This window comes from Zosterops lateralis (assembly GCF_965231275.1).
Source record: "Zosterops lateralis genome assembly, chromosome: 27".
NCBI classification, from domain to species: Eukaryota; Metazoa; Chordata; class Aves; order Passeriformes; family Zosteropidae; genus Zosterops; species Zosterops lateralis.
The window spans coordinates 2,339,546-2,356,521 of NC_139787.1; the positions used below are offsets into that span (position 1 = coordinate 2,339,546).

The 16,976-nt window shown below is 59.2% G+C and overlaps 2 protein-coding genes across 5 annotated transcripts in view; both read right to left on the reverse strand.

The window, feature by feature from the left end:
- Positions 1-1,051: 1,051 nt before the first annotated feature.
- Positions 1,052-9,004, reverse strand: CASQ1 (calsequestrin 1; the record flags this gene model as incomplete). The annotated part of the gene is made up of 9 exons (XM_083878852.1): positions 1,052-1,474; positions 2,090-2,167; positions 2,454-2,554; positions 2,633-2,687; positions 2,799-2,844; positions 5,024-5,154; positions 5,602-5,675; positions 6,613-6,715; positions 8,819-9,004. The coding sequence occupies 9 exons, from the start codon at positions 9,002-9,004 to the stop codon at positions 1,262-1,264; spliced, it is 987 nt and encodes a 328-aa protein (XP_083734978.1). The 3' UTR covers positions 1,052-1,261.
- Positions 9,005-13,680: 4,676 nt separating this feature from the next.
- The window catches only part of LOC310919530 (sodium/potassium-transporting ATPase subunit alpha-2), a 36,760-nt gene continuing 33,464 nt past the window's right edge, over positions 13,681-16,976 (reverse strand). For 3 of the 4 annotated variants that reach the window (XM_083878899.1, XM_083878903.1, XM_083878902.1), the window contains 2 exons: positions 16,438-16,539; positions 15,726-16,342 (listed from right to left, as the gene is read on the reverse strand). In XM_083878899.1, the coding sequence (XP_083735025.1) occupies positions 16,198-16,342; positions 16,438-16,539 (247 nt within the window). In that variant the 3' untranslated portion in view covers positions 15,726-16,197. Of the gene's footprint in view, positions 13,826-15,725; positions 16,343-16,437; positions 16,540-16,976 lie in introns of those variants that run through there. The other variant, XM_083878900.1, reaches the window with a different exon arrangement.

The following is a 16,976-nucleotide window of genomic DNA, read 5'->3' on the forward strand; positions in this document are numbered from 1 at the left end:
ACTGGGATCTGGCAGTGGGAACTCACACTGGGATCTGGAGCAGGGATCCCACTCCGGGGTCCTGCACTGGGATCTGGTAACAGGATCCCACACTGGGATCTGACACAGGGATCCCACGCTGGGATCTGGCACAGGGATCTCACACTGGGATCTTCCACAGGGATCTCACACTGGGATCTTTTAGGGAGATCTGGCAGAGGGATCTCACACAGGAATTCGGCACGGGGATCTCATGTGGGGATCTCACATGGGGATCTGGCACAGGGATCTTCTACAGGGGGTGGATCTCCTCTGGGAACCTGCCCAGGGATCTCATACAGGGATCTTGTACAGAGGATCTGGCACTGGGATCCCACACGGGGATCTCCCACGGGGATCTTGTCTGGGGGATCTGACACTGGGATCTGGTGTGGGGAGGTGCAGGGGGTCTTGTCTGGGGGAGATCCCCTGTAGAGGATCCCCCACGGGGGAAAATCCAATAGGGAATCTCACAGGGGGATCTTGTACAGGGGATGTTGCCCGAGGGATCTCTTCTGGGGGATCTCACATGGGGATCTTCTCTGGGGGATCTCCCAGGGGCATCAGAGGGGGAATCTCGCATGGGGCTTCCCCATGGGGATGTTGCACTGGAATCTTGTACAGGGATCTCCCATGGGGATCTTGTACAGGGATCCCGTACAGGGAATCTCCCATGGGGATCTTGTACAGGGATCCCGTACAGGGAATCTCACACGGGGATCTTGTACAGGGATCTTGTACAGGGATCTCATACAGGAGACACTTCCCAGGGATCTCCCATGGGAATCTTGTCCAGGGGATCCCAGGTGGGGATCTCAGGGATCTCACACAGGGATCTCACTCATCCCCAGGGATCCCCGTTCCCCTGGGGACACTCCCTGGTCCTTTGGGGATTTTATGGCCTGGTCATCATCACCATCATTGTCATTGTCACCATCATTGTCATTGTCATCATTGTTATCACCATCATTGTCATCATCATCATCATCATTATCATCATCATCGTCATCATCATCGCCATCGTCATCATCATCATCATGGTCATCATCATCGTCATCATCATCAACATCATCACTGTCATTGTCATTGCCATTGTCATCTTGGTCGTCATCGTCATTGTCATTGTTGCAATTGCCATCATCTTCATCGCCATTGTCATCTTCATCATCATCGTCGTTGTCATTGTCGGTCGTTGTCCTCACTGTCGTTATCTTCATTGTCATTGCCACCGTCATCACTGTTGTCAGTCGGCATCATTGTCATTGTCATCAACTTTGTCATCGTCATCGTCTTCATCTTCATCCTCATCATCATCCTCATCATCATCATCATTGTCATCATCATCTTCATCTCCATCCCCAGTGTCCCCCTCCAGAACCTCCTCGAGCCACTCCAGGACCTCCTCAGGCCCCGGCAGATCCTCCTCATCCTCCATGTCCAGCCACACGCTGCTGGCCTGGGGACACGGGGGGACACATGGGGACACTGACACTCACAGGGTCAGTGCCATTGACCATGGGGGTGACATGAGGGTGACATGTGGGGACACTGGAGTGACACTCATGCAGTCATTGCCATTGACCAGGGGGGTGACACTGGGGTGACACTAGGGGACATGGGGGTGACACTGGGGTGACACTCACGGGGTCGGTGCCATTGAGCACAGGGGTGACACTGGGATGACACTGAGGTGACATTCACAGGGTCAATGCCATTGAGCACAGGGGTGACACTGAGGTGACACTGGGGTGACACTCACAGGGTCAGTGCCATTGAGCACAGGGGTGACACCGGGGTGACACTGAGGTGACACTCACGGGGTCGGTGCCATTGAGCACAGGGGTGACACTGGGGTGACACTGAGGTGACACTGGGATGACACTGAGGTGACACTCACGGGGTCGGTGCCATTGAGCACAGGGGTGACACTGGGGTGACACTGGGGTGACACTCACGGGGTCGGTGCCATTGAGCACAGGGGTGACACTGGGGTGACACTGGGGTGACACTCACGGGGTCGGTGCCATTGAGCACAGGGGTGACACTGGGGTGACACTGGGGTGACACTCACGGGGTCGGTGCCATTGAGCACGCCCAGCTGGGGCCGGGACAGGTCGATGTCAAAGGTGTCCTCCCAGGAGGGGACGAGCTGGGGGAGGGGACAGAGGGGTCAGACCCCCCAGGATGGGGACAAGAGGGATCTGACCCCTCAGGACAGTGCCAGGGGAGGGGGCAGAGGGGTCAGAACTCCCCGGACAGTGACAGGGGAGGGGGCAGAGGGGTCAGAACTCCCCGGACAGTGACAGGGGAGGGGGCAGAGGGGTCAGACCCCCCGGACAGTGCCAGGGGAGGGGACAGAGGGGTCAGACCCCCCGGACAGTGACAGAGGGGTCAGGCCGTGTCCGGGGGGCCTTTGGGGTGTCCCCCCCCGGTACCATCGGGAAGTCCCCGGGGTCGATCCACAGGACGCTGAAGTTGGGATCGTCCCTCTTGTCCCCGGCCACCTCCCTCAGGGTCTCCAGGAACTCGAACCCATCTGGGGGGGACAGGGGGGATTCAGGGGGGGCTGAGACCCCCCCGGGACCCCCCAATTCCCTTCCCGCCCCCCCCTCACCGGGATCATCCCCCTGGGCGAAGGCCACGATGTGGATCCCGTCCGAGGCGTCCTCCTGGGGGGGTCACAGTCACCTGGGGTGTCCCTTGAGTGTCCCCCGAGGTCCCCCGAGTTTTGGGGGTCACCGGGGCAGGGGGGGCGGGTTACAGGACCCCTCCTCACTCACCCAGATCTCGGACACGCCCTGAGCTTTGACTTTCCGCAGAGTGGCCCTGGGGGGGTTTGGGGGGGTGTGAGGGGCACCCCAAAATTTCAGCCCCCCTGTCCCTTCGCCCCCCAGGAGCCGCTCCCTCCCCCCCTCCCCCGGGTGTATTTGGGGGGGGGGGATCAAACTGGGGAGGGGGGCAGCGGTTTGGGGGGGCCAGGACAGCTGGGAAAGGGGAGGGGGGTGACAGGGATGAGCCCCCCCGTGTCACCGCCCGGGGGGGCCGCGGAGGGTCCCCGATGTCCCTCGGGATTGAGGCCGCGGCGGGGGGAGGAGGGGGGATGATCCGGGGGGATTAAACTGCGGGAATCTCCCGGCAGCACCCGGGGCTTTAACCCTGCCGGGCACGGGGGGGCTCGGCTGTGCCCTCGACCCCCCCACGGGACCCCCGGGACCCCCCAACTTTCCCCGAGGCAGGGCAGGGACCCCCAAATCAGTGGGGTCACCCCCGAGGTCACCGTGGGAAAAAGGGGAGATAGGGTGTGGGAGGGTGAATGCACCGTTGCCATGGCAACCATTGCCCTGGCAACCACATCCCCATGGCAACCCAATCCCCTTGGCAACCTGTGCCCATGGCAACCTGTTTCTATGGCAACAGAATCCCCATGGCAATCACTGCCCCCGGCAACCTGTCCTCATGGCAACCGCAATCCCCATAGCAACCATCTCCATGGCAACCACATCCCTGTAGCCATCCCATGCCCAGAGCAGCCACTTCCCACGGCAACCATCACCCCACAGCAACCTGTCCCCATGGCAACCACATCCTCATGGCAACCACATCTCCATGGTAACCCCATTCCCTGGGCAACCATTGCCATGGCAATCATTGCCCACGGCAACCTGTCCCCAGGGTAACCTGTCCCCATGGCAACCTTCCCCCCTAACAACCACTGCCCATGGCAACCTCTTTCCCATGGCAACAATATCCATGGCAACCATTGCCCATGGAAACTCCATCCCTATGGCAACCATCTCCCCATGGCAGCCTGTTCCTATGGCAACTGTCTCCATGGCAACCGCATCTCCATGACAACCACTTCCCCGTAGCCATGACTTGCCCAGAGCAGCCACCTCCCATGGCAACAGCATCCCCACGGCAACCTGTCCCCATGGCAACCACATCCCAGAGTGACCACCTTCCCATGGAAACTGCATCCCCATGGCAACCAAATCCCCATGGCAACCATCACCCCATAGCGACCTCCTCCCCATGGAAACTCCATCCCCATGGCAACCAAATCCCCATGGCAACCATCACCCCATAGCGACCTCCTCCCCATGGAAACTCCATCCCCATGGCAACCCCATTCCCTTGGCAATCAGTCCCCATGACAACCACATCCCCACAGCAACCGGTCCCCATGGCAACCCATTCCCATGGCAACCTCCTCCCGTGGCAACCAGTTCCCATAGTTCCCACCTCCCCAAGGCAACCATACCCCCATAGCGACTGCCTCCTGTCCCCGTGGCAACCACATCTCCATGGCAACCATCACCCCATAGCCACCTCCTCCTTTGGCAACCATTGCCCATGGCAACCTCCTCCCCTCAGCATCCTGTCCCCATGGCAACCATCCCCATAGCAACCAGATCTCCATGGCAACCATCGCCCCACAGTCACCTCCTTCCTTGGCAACCATTGCCCACAGCCACCACATCCCCATGGCAACCTGTCCCTGTGGCAACCAGTCCCCATAGCAACCTGCTCCCCGCAGCAACCTGTCCCTATGGCAACCATCTCCATGGCAACCACATCCCCATGGCAACCTGTCCCTATGGCAACCATCCCGATGGCAACCACATCCCCATGGCAACCACATCCCCATGGCAACCATTACCCCATAGCAGCCCCTCCCTCATCATCCTGTCCCCATGGGAACCATCCCCATAGCAACCCCCTCTCATCATCCTGTCCCCATGGCAACCATCCCCATAGCGACCCTCACCCCATAGCGACCCCCTCCTCTCATCATCCTGTCCCCATGGCAACCATCCCCATAGCGACCCTCACCCCATAGCGACCCCCTCCTCTCATCATCCTGTCCCCATGGCAACCATCCCCATAGCGACCCTCACCCCATAGCGACCCCCTCCTCCCATCATCCTGTCCCCATGGCAGCCACCCCCTGCTCCCCCCCAGCCCTGGGACCCCCCAATTTGGGGCGGGGTCCCCCCGTGCCCACCTCCCGTGTCTCTCCAGGAAGGCCTCGATGCCGGGGGGGTCCCCGGGGTGCCCCCCAAAGCTCCGGGGCTGCTCCAGGAAGGGCTCGTAGAGATGGACCTGGTTCAGCCCCAGCCCCAAATCCTGCGCTGCCTGTGAGGGGGAAACTGAGGGGTTTGGGGGGATTTTGGGAATCTGGGGGGATGTTGGGGGGATTTTGGAACGTTGGGGGGTTGGGAGGTTTTAGGGGATTTGTGGGGGGATTTTGGGGCTGTTTGAGGGGATTGGGGGGGTTGGGGAGTTTGTGGGATTTGGGGGATTTAGGGGGGAGATTTGGGGTATTTGAGGGGGTTGAGGGATCTGGGGGATTTTGGGGAGTATTGGGGGGGTTTAGAGGATTTGGGGGGTTTTGTGGGATTTTGAGGAAGATTTCAGGGATTTGGTAGGATTTGGGGGGATTTCAGGGACTTTTGGGGGAACGTGTTGGATTTGGGGGATTTGGGAAGGATTTTCAGGATTTGGGGGTTCTGGAGCATTTAGAGGGTTTTGGGGACCCCAGGGGGTCACCCAGCTCCCCCCCCCGAGGCCCCCCGTGCTCACCTGGGGGTCAAAGGTGACGAAGAAGAGGAGGGAGGGGTGGAAGCGCCGGGCGGCGGCAGAGAAGGCCTGGAAGGCTGAGGGGAAATGGGAATTGGGGATTTGGGGATTGGGAATTTGGGATTTGGGGATTGGGGATTGAGGATTGGGGATTGGGAATTTGGGATTGGGAATTTGGGACTGGGAATTCAGAATTGGGGACTGGGGATTGGGGAATTGGGGATTGGGAACTCAGAAGTGGGACACAGGTGACACACAGTTGACATGCAGGTGACACAGGTGACATTAATGACACACAGGTGACACACAGGTGACACAGGTGGTACAGGTGACACAGGTGACATTAATGACACACAGGTGACACACAGGTGACACAGGTGGTACAGGTGACACACAGGTGACACAGCTGACATTAATGGCACACAGGTGACACAGGTGACACACAGGTGGCACAGAGGTGACACTGGTCACACATAGTTGACACATGGTGGACACAGAGGTGATACAGATGACACAGGTGACACACAGGTGACACAGGTGACATTAATGACATACAGGTGACACACAAGTGGCACAGGTGACACACAGGTGACACACAGGTGACACAGGTGACATTAATGACACACAGGTGACACAGGTGGTACAGGTGACACACAGGTGACACACAGGTGACACAGGTGACATTAATGACACACAGGTGACACAGGTGGTACAGGTGACACACAGGTGACACACAGGTGACACAGGTGACATTAATGACACACAGGTGACACACAGGTGACACAGGTGGTACAGGTGTGACACAGGTGGTACAGGTGACACACAGGTGACACAGGTGACATTAATGACACACAGGTGACACACAGGTGACACAGGTGACATTTGTGACAGGTCACACACAGGTGACACAGGTGACATTCATGACACTCAGGTGACACAGGTGACACACAGGTGACACAGGTGACACAGGTGACATTAATGACACACAGATGACACACAGGTGTCCCCACGCACACTCCGAGTCCCGTCCCTCGAAGTACCCGATGACTTTGGGCTCCTCCTCGATGTCCCCAAAGTCCCGGAGCTCCTGCCCCGCTGCCACCACCCGCAGGGGGGCCTGGGGGGGACACCGGGCTCAGGGGGGCTCTGGGGGTGTCCCCAGGCTCAGGGGGGGCTCAGGGTGCTCAGGAGGGTTGGGGGGACTCTGGGCGTGTCCCCGGGGTCAGAGAGGGCTCGGGGGGGGGGTCCCCTGTGGGTCAGGGGGGTTTGGGGGGGTCCCCGTGCTCAGGGATGGCTCTGGGGTGTCCCAGGGGGGTCTCCCCGAGGCCCAGGGGGGTGGGCAAGGGTCTCACATCCATCAGGAATTGCAGCTCCCCAGGATGTTCCATCACCACCGAGCCCCACAGCGGCCCTGGGGACACCGGGGGGGCTCAGGGGGGCTCAGGAGGCACGGGGATACAGCTGGGGGTCCCTGGGACAAATCCGGGGGTCCCTGTGCCTGCTTCGAGGGTCCCACGCAGTCCCTGGGGACAGTTTGGGGGTCCCATGGGGTCCCTGTGGGAGGTTTGGGGGGTCCGTGTGTCTGGTTTGGGGTTCCCACAGGGTCCCTGGGACAGATTTGGGGGTCCCTCTGTCTGATTTGGGGGTCCCATGTGGTCCCTGGGTCCCATTTGGGGATCCTGGTGTCCAGTTTGGGGGTCTCTGGACCTGGTTTGGGGGTCCCACAGGAACCTGGTTTAGGGGTCTGTGGGACAGAGTTGGGGGTGCCTGTGTCCGGTTTGGGGGTCCCAGAGTGTTCCTGGACTTGGTTTGGGGGTCCCTGTGACAGTTTGGGGGTCTTTGGTGGTCTCTGTGTCTGCTTTGGGGGTCCCAAGGGGTCCCTGTGCCCATTTGGGGGTGACCCGGGGGTCTTGGGGGGGATCTCTTTTTCTGGTTCGAGGGTCCCAAGAGGTCCCTGGGTGACATTTGGGGTCCCCGGGGTGTCCCTGTGCCCATTTTGGGGGTCCCGAGGGGGTCCTTGTGCCCCTGAGGGTCCCGGGGGTCTCTGGGGGAGCGTCCCTGTGCCCCTCTAGGGGTCCCTGGGAGTCATGGGGGTCTCCGAGGGGGTCCCGAGGGTCTCTGGGGGTCCTGAGGGTCTCTGGGGGGGTGTCCCTGTGCCCCTCTGGGAGTCCCTGGGGGTCCAGGGGGTCTCTGGGGGGGATCCCAGTGCCCATGTGGATGCCCTGGGGGTCCCTGGGGGTCCCGAGGGTCTCTGAGGGGGTCCCGGGGGTCTCTAGGGGGGTCCCGGGGGTCCCCGTACCCCATTCCCGGCCCCGCTCCGGGTCCCTCTCGGTGTCCCCGAGGCCAAAGCCCACCCGGCTCTGTGTCACCAGCTGGGGGGGGACACGGCTGGGGACACCTGCCAACCCCCCTGGAGGTCCCCACGGTGTCCCTCAGTGTGCCCCAGTGTCCCCCTCTGTCCCTTTTTGTCACCCCAGTGCGCCCCCAGTATCCCCCAGTGTCCCCTCAGAGTCCCCCCAGTGTCCCCAACAGTGTCCCCCCAGTGTCCTCAGTGTCCCTTTGTGACCCCCCCAGTGTCCCCCCAGTGTTGCCACTGTCCTCCCCCAGTGTCCTCCAGTGTCCCCCCAGTGTCCTCCAGTGTCCCCCCAGTGTCCCCCCAGTATGCCCAGTGTCCCCCTGTGACCCCCCAGTGCCCCCCAGTGGCCCCAGTGTCTCTGTCCCCTGTTCCCCCTCCCATCCCGCACTGCACTCCTGGGGTCCTGTCACCACCCCAGTGTCCCCTCATTGTCCCCACTGTCCCCCAGTATCCCCAGTGCCCCCAACAGTGCCCCCCCAGTGTCCTCAGTGTCCCTTTGTGACCCCCCCCAGTGTCCCCCCAATGTTGCCACTGTCCTCCCCCAGTGTCCTCCAGTGTCCTCCAGTGTCCTCCAGTGTCCCCCAGTGTCCCCTCAGTGTCCCCCCAGTGTCCCCCAGTGCTCCCAGTTCCCTCCCAGTGCTCCCAGTTCTCCCAGTTCCCTCCCAGTGCTTCCAGTTCCCCCCCCCAGTGTCCCCCAGTTCTCCCAGTTCCCACCCCCAGCGCCTCCCCCGGGCGGGGCAGTGCCAGCACCGGGAATGCCACGAGGTCCCCTCGTGTCCCCTCAGTGCCACCCCCGGTGTCCCCCCAGTGCTCCCAGTGCCCTCCCAGTGCTCCCAGTGCCCCCCCAGTGCTCCCAGTGCCCACCTCCGTGTCCCCGGGCGGTGACGGCGCCACCTCCGGGCAGCGCTGGCGGGGGGTCCCGGGGGTCACCGGCCCCACCCGGCACCGCCCGGAGCCCCCCGGGAGCCCCCAGAGCCCCGAGAGCCCCGAGCACAGGGCCAGGAGAGCCAGGAGAGCCAGGGGACACCCCCGGGGACACCGCGGGGACATGGGGACACCGGACACGGGGACACGGGGACACGGGGACAGAGGGACACGGGAACAGGGGGACAGAGGGACACGGGGACAGGGACACGGGGACAGAGGGACAGAGGGACACGGGGATGGACACAGAGATGGGGACGGACACACGGACAGGGGACACGGGGACAGGGATGGACACACGGACACGGAGATGGACACGGGGACAGGGATGGGGACACACGGACACACGGACAGACGGACAGGCGGAGCGAGGGACAGAGGGACAGGCGGGGACAGGGCCCAGCGAGGAGCAGGGGCGGCCACAGGCAGGGGACAGCGACACCCTGGGGACACACAGACCCTGGGGACAGACACACAGACACCGGGGACAGACACACAGACACCAGGGACACACGGACACACAGACACACGTCCCTGACTCGGAGGGTGACAAGGACGGACAGACCCCCCCTCCCCCTGTGGGGACACGGGGACAGTGACAGCCCCTTCCGGCCACACGGCGGGACAGACGGACGGACACGGCCGCTGTCACCTCCCCGGGGACAGCGCGACGGTGACACTGCGCCACCCCCGCCCCCGGCTGTCCCCCCGGCTCGGGGGGGTCCTGAGGGGTGGCAGCCAGACCCTCCCTGTCCCTTCTGTCCCCAAAGTGTCCCCAGGTGTCCCCAGGTGTCCCCAAGTGTCCCCCCGCCCTTCCAGCCCCGCTCCACCCCCCCGGAGCTGGGAAAGAGGATCCCGGGGGGGACATCGAGGGGACACCGGTGACACTGCGGGGACATTGGGGGGACATAGGGGGACAGTGGGGAACAGTGGGGGACACCCAGGGGACACTGGGAGGACATCGGGGGGCATTGGGGTGACACCAAGGGGACACAGGGGGGACATCACAGGGACACCCAGGGGACACTGGGGAGACATCGAGGGGACACTGAGGGACCTGGCCGGGACACAGGGGGGACATGTGGGGGACACTGGGGGGACACTGGGGGACACTGGGGGGACACTGGGGACACTGGGGGGACATAGGAGGGACATCGGAGGGACAGTGGGGGACAGTGGGGGACACTGGGAGGACACTGGGGGGACACTGGGGGGACACTGGGGAACACAGGGGAACATCCCGGGGACACCCAGGGGACACAAGGGGAACACTGGGGACACTGAGGGGGCACTGGGGGAGCACTGGGGGACATTGGGGGACAGTGGGGGGCACTGAAGGGACACTGGTGACACTGAGGGGACACCGGGGGGACACTGGGGGAACACTGGGGAACACTGGGGGACACTGGGGGACACTGGGGGACACTGGGGGGACACTGGGGACATTGGGAGGCTCAGGGGGCTCTGGGGGCTCATGGGGAGGGTCCGCAGTGGGGGCCGGGGACCCCCGGGCGCTGCTCCCCACGGCAGACTCGGGGGTTTGGGGTGCGCGGGACCCCCAAATTCGGGGGATGGATGCCAGGGACCCCCGAGTGTGGGAACTGAGATCCCCAGGACCCCCAGATTTGGGGCGGTGCGTGCTCAGGACCCCCTTATCCGGGGCCATGGGGTACCTGGGACCCCCAAATTAAGGCGGGCGGGTGCCAGGGACCCCCGAGTGTGGGAATGGGGGTGCCCTGGACCCCCGTGCTGGATTTTGGGGTGTCCAGGAGCCCCAAATTCAGGGCCTAGGGGTACCCAGGACTCCCATAATTAGGGTAGTGGGTGCTTAGGACCCCCATACTGGGGGCCATGGGGTGCCCGGGACCCCCAAATTAATGGGGGCGGGTGCCAGGGACCCCCGAATGTGGGAATTTGGGTTCCAGGGACCCCCGTGCTGGGTTTTGGGGTGCCCAGACCCCCATCCTCAGTGTCCTGGGGTGTCTGGGACCCCCCAAACTTGAGGAGTTGGACCCTAAAGACCCCCGTGCGTGGGAATTGGGGTACCCAGGACCCCCAAACTCGGGGCCATGGGGTGACCAGGACCCCCAGATTTGGGGAGGGGCTTTCCAGGAACTCCAAATGTGGGAATTGAGGTCCTCGGGACCCCCGTGCTGGACTTTGGGGTGTCTGGACCCCCAAATTCAGGGTCAGGGAGTGCCCGGGACCCCCAGATTTGGGGCGGTGGGTGCTTAGGAGCCCCAAATTCAGGGGGGTGGGTGCCAGGGACCCCCGAGTGTGGGAATTGGGGTGGGTTTGGGGGGGCACGGGGGGAGTCAGAGGCGATCGAGGGGAATTGGGGGAATTTGGGGAAATTTGGGGGGGAAATTGGGGGGAATTTAGGGGTTCATGGGGAATCTGGGGGGTTCAGAAGGGATCGGGGGGATTTGGGGAAATTTGAGGGGAATTTGGAGAAATTTAGAGCAATTTGGGGGGAATTTGGGGGGAATTCGAGGGGATCTGGGGGAATAAGAAAGGATTGGGGGGGGACTTGGGGAAATTTCGAGGGAATTTGGGGGGAATTTGAGGAAATTTGGAAAGATCTTGAGGGGTTCAGAGGGGATCGAGGGGGATTTTGGGGAAATTTCGGGGGAATTTTGGGGAAATTTGGGGAATTTCGAGTGAATTTGGGGAATCTTGGGGGGTGAGAAGGAATCGGGGTCGGGAATTGGGGAATTTTGGGGGGGTCTGGAATGGTGGGGACACCGAGGACACAGAGGGGGGGCCCAAAACCCCTCCCAGTCCCTCCCAGTCCCCCCCAGTCCCCTCCCAGTCCCTCCCAGTATCCCTCAGTCCCATCGCAGTCCATCCCAGTCCCTCCCAGTCCCCCCCCAGTCCCATCCCAGTCCCCTCCCAGTCCATCCCAGTCCCTCCCAGTTTACCCCAGTCCATCCCAGTCCATCCCAGTCCTCTCCCAGTCCATCCCAGTCCCTCCCAGTCCCCCCCAGTCCCATCCCAGTCCCTCCCAGTCCATCCCAGTCCTCTCCCAGTCCCATCCCAGTCCCCCCCAGTCCCCCCCAGTCCCTCCCAGTCCCCCCCCAGTCCATCCCAGTCCCCTCCCAGTCCCTCCCAGTCCATCCCAGTCCCCCCCAGTCCATCCCAGTCCCCTCCCAGTCCATCCCAGTCCCTCCCAGTCCCTCCCAGTCCCCCCCAGTCCCCCCCAGTCCCTCCCAGTCCCCCCCCAGTCCCTCCCAGTCCCCCCCAGTCCCTCCCAGTCCCCCCCCAGTCCCTCCCAGTCCATCCCAGTCCCCCCCAGTCCCATCCCAGTCCCTCCCAGTCCCCCCCAGTCCCCTCCCAGTCCCTCCCAGTCCATCCCAGTCCCATCCCAGTCCCCCCCAGTCCCCCCCAGTCCATCCCAGTCCATCCCAGTCCCTCCCAGTCCCTCCCAGTCCATCCCAGTCCCCCCCAGTCCCCCCCAGTCCCTCCCAGTCCATCCCAGTCCCTCCCAGTCCCTCCCAGTCCCCCCCAGTCCCCCCCAGTCCCTCCCAGTCCCTCCCAGTCCCCCCCAGTCCCTCCCAGTCCATCCCAGTCCCATCCCAGTCCCTCCCAGTCCATCCCAGTCCCCCCCAGTCCCATCCCAGTCCATCCCAGTCCCCCCCAGTCCATCCCAGTCCCCCCCAGTCCCTCCCAGTCCATCCCAGTCCCCCCCAGTCCCTCCCAGTCCCCCCCAGTCCCATCCCAGTCCATCCCAGTCCCCCCCAGTCCCATCCCAGTCCCCCCCAGTCCCATCCCAGTCCATCCCAGTCCCCCCCAGTCCATCCCAGTCCCCCCCAGTCCCTCCCAGTCCATCCCAGTCCCTCCCAGTCCATCCCAGTCCCCCCCAGTCCATCCCAGTCCATCCCAGTCCATCCCAGTCCCCCCCAGTCCCATCCCAGTCCATCCCAGTCCCCCCCAGTCCCTCCCAGTCCATCCCAGTCCCTCCCAGTCCATCCCAGTCCCCCCCAGTCCATCCCAGTCCCCCCCAGTCCCCCCCAGTCCATCCCAGTCCATCCCAGTCCCTCCCAGTCCATCCCAGTCCCCCCCAGTCCATCCCAGTCCATCCCAGTCCCCCCCAGTCCCCCCCAGTCCATCCCAGTCCCCCCCAGTCCATCCCAGTCCATCCCAGTCCCCCCCAGTCCCCCCCAGTCCATCCCAGTCCATCCCAGTCCATCCCAGTCCCTCCCAGTCCATCCCAGTCCATCCCAGTCCCCCCCAGTCCCCCCCAGTCCATCCCAGTCCCCCCCAGTCCATCCCAGTCCCCCCCAGTCCATCCCAGTCCATCCCAGTCCCCCCCAGTCCCCCCCAGTCCATCCCAGTCCCCCCCAGTCCATCCCAGTCCCTCCCAGTCCATCCCAGTCCCCCCCAGTCCATCCCAGTCCATCCCAGTCCATCCCAGTCCCTCCCAGTCCATCCCAGTCCCCCCCAGTCCCCCCCAGTCCATCCCAGTCCCCCCCAGTCCATCCCAGTCCATCCCAGTCCCCCCCAGTCCCCCCCAGTCCATCCCAGTCCCCCCCAGTCCATCCCAGTCCATCCCAGTCCCCCCCAGTCCCCCCCAGTCCATCCCAGTCCCCCCCAGTCCATCCCAGTCCATCCCAGTCCCTCCCAGTCCCTCCCAGTCCATCCCAGTCCCTCCCAGTCCATCCCAGTCCCCCCCAGTCCATCCCAGTCCATCCCAGTCCCCCCCAGTCCCTCCCAGTCCATCCCAGTCCCCCCCAGTCCATCCCAGTCCATCCCAGTCCCTCCCAGTCCCTCCCAGTCCATCCCAGTCCCTCCCAGTGCACACGGGGGGTTAAACTGGTTTATTGCTCTGCAGGGGGGTCCCGGCGCCCCCCGCCCCCCCCGGGGTTAGTTTTGGGGTTCGGGGGCGGGGCCGGGGGGGTCCCAATGGTGGGGGAGGGGATCAATAATAAGTTTCTTTCTCCACCCAACCTGCAAAAAAAAAGGGGAGGGGGCGTCAGGGGGGACCCCGAATCCTGGGGTGCCCCCCCAACCCCCCCTGGTTTTTATGGCGTTTTCCCCCGTGAGTTTGGGGTTCCCTCCCCTTTTTTGGGGGAGGTTCCATTTTTGGGGGGTTTTTGTTTTTTTTAGGAATTTCCATTTTTTGGGGGTCCCTTTTTTGGGGGTTCCCATTTTTTGGGTTTTCCCTTTTTTTGGTGGTTTTTATTTTTTTGGGTGTTTCTATTTTTTGGGGTTGCCCTTTTTTGAGGTTTGTATTTTTGGGGTGTTTCTATTTTTTGGGGTTTCCCTTTTTTGGGGGGTGTATTTTTGGGGGTTCCCGTTTTTTGGGGTTTCTATTTTTTTGGGGTTTCCATTTTTGGGGGGCTTTCCCTCCATTTTTTTGTTTCCCCCATTTTTGGGGAGTTTGGAGTTTCCTCCTTTTTTTTTTTTCCCCGTTTTTTGTGCTTTCCCCCCATTTTTTTAGATTTCCTTTTTTTTTTTTTTTTTTTTTTTTTTTTTGTGTGTGTGTGTTTGGTTTTTTTTAATTTTTTTTTTATTTTTTGGGGGGGGAGGTTTTTTGTGGGTTTTTTTGTTTTATTTTGCTTCCCACCATTTTTTTTCCATCCCATTTTTATCCCCCCATATTTTTTTTTAGTTTTCCCCTATTATTTTTATGTCCCCCCATTATTTTGGGGGGGTTTTCCTCCATTTTTTAATTTCCCCTTTTTTCTTTTATTTTTGTTTTTGTTTGGGTTTTTTTTGTTGCTTGTTTTGGGTTTTTTTGTTTCCCACCATTTTTTTTCCATCCCATTTCCAACTCCATTTTTTTTTTTAGTTTTTCCCCATTATTTTTATGTCCCCCCATTATTTTTGGGGGATTTCTCTCAATTTCTTTAATTTCCCCTTTTTTCTTTTATTTTTATTTTTTTTGTTGTTGTTTTTGTTTGGGTTTTTTGTTGTCGTTGTTTGTTGTTTTTTTTTTTTTTTTTTCATCCCATTTTTATCCCCCCATTTAAATTAATTCTTCCCCCATTATTTTTATGTCCCCCCCGCCTCCCCCAATTTTTTGGGGGTTTCTCTCCATTTTTTTGTGCTTTTCCCCCATTTTTTTGTGCTTTTCCCCCCACTTTTTGTGTTTTCTCCCACATGGGTTCCTCCCATTTTTTGGGGTGTTCTCCTCACTTTTTTTTTTTTTTTTTTTTTTGTTTCCCCCCCCTTTTTTTAGGTTCCTCCCATTTTTTGGGGGGAGTTTCCCCCATTTTTGGGAGTTTCCTCCCCTTTTTTTTGCTTCTCTTCCCATTTTTTTTTCTATCCCATTTTTAGCCCCCCATTTTTGGGGGGTTTCCCCCATCTTTGTGCTTTTATTTCTTTCCCCTCATTTTTTTCCCATCCCACTTTCAGCCCCCCATTTATTTTTGGGTTCCCCCCATTTTTTGGGGTGTTTTCCCCCCATTTTTTGTGCTTTCTCACCATTTTTCTGGGGTTTCTCTCCATTTTTTGGGGGGTTTCCCTCAATTTATTTAGTTTTCCCCCATTTTTTCTAAGTTTGCCCCTTTTTGGGAAGGATTTCCTCCCATTTTTTGGGGCTTCCTCCCCATTTTTTTGTGCTTTCCGCCCATTTTTGTGCTTTCCCCCCCATTATTTTTCTATCCCGTTCTCAGCCCCCCATTTTTGTGCTTTCTCCCCCATTTTTTTCCCTTTCCCCCCATCTTTTTTAATCCCATTTTCAGCCACCCATTTCTTTTTGGTTTCCCCCCATTTTTTGGGGTTTTTCCCCATTTTTGTGCTTTTCCCCCCCATTTTTTTTCTTTCCCCTCATTTTTTCCATCCCATTTTTATCCCCCCATTTAAATTAAATTTTCCCCCATTACTTTTATGTCCCCCACTTCTATTTTTGGGGTTTCTCTCCATTTTTTTACAATCCTTTTTTTTTTTTTTTTTTTTTTTGTTATTATTTTTTTCCACCTTTTTTTTTTCATCCCATTTCCAACCCCTTATTTTTTTCTAGTTTTCCCCCATTATTTTTATGTCATCCTCCCCCAGGTTTTGGGGGATTTCTCTCCATTTTTTTGTGCTTTCCCCCCATTTTTGGGGGGTTTCTCTCCATTTTTTTTGTATTTTCCCCTTTTTCTTTGCTTCCCTCCATTTTTTTTTTCCATCCCATTTTTATCCCCCTATTTAAATTAAATTTTTCCCCATTATTTTTATGTCGTCCTCCCCCAGGTTTTGGGGGATTTCTCTCCATTTTTTTTTTTGTGCTTTCCCCCCATTTTTTGGATGTTTCTCTCCATTTTTTTAGATTTTCCTTTTTTTTTTTCCACCATTTTTTTTTTCCATCCCATTTCCAACCCCTTATTATTTTTCTAGTTTTCCCCCATTATTTTTACACCCCCATTATTTTGGGGTCCCCCCTCACCTCCGGGGTAGCGCCTCAGGATCAGTTTCCGCACCTCGTCGTAGGCGAAGATGAGCAGGGAATAGGGGAAGGCACAGAACCACCAGGTGACCCTGGGGACACAAACCCCATAAATCCCTGACCCCAAACCCCGGGGGGGCTCAGATTTTGGGGTGATCAGTGGGGTTTTTTTTGGGGGGTCCCTCACTTGAGGGGGTACATGCGCAGGGCCACCCCCATGCCCGGGCAGTAGGACAGGAACGCCGCCAGCGCCGTCTCCTCCAGCAGCCCGAAAATCAGGATCTTGTTCCTGGAATATTTGGGATTTGGGGGTTTTTTTAGGGTTTTTGAGGTGTTTTTTCGTTTTTTGGGGGGTTAGGGATTTTTTGGAAGGGGTTTGGAAGGGGATTGAGATTTTTGGGGGGTTTTGGGGGGGTTTTGGCCTGAAAATCAGGAGCTTGTTCCTAAAATATTTGGGGGTTTTGGGTTTTTTTGGGGTTGGGAGAGGTTTGGGGATTTTTTGAAAGGGGTGTAGAGTGGGGGTATAGGGGACGTTGGGGGTTTTGGGGTTTGTTTGGAGGGGGTTTGGGGCCAAAAATCAGGATTTTGTTCCTAAAAATTGGGGGTTTTGGGGGGTTTTGGGGGGGAATTGGAGTTTTTTTGGGGTTGGGAGAGATTTGGGGATTTTTTGGAGTGGGTTTGAAGTGGGGGTTTGAGGGATTTTTGGGTTTTTTGGCCCAAAAATCA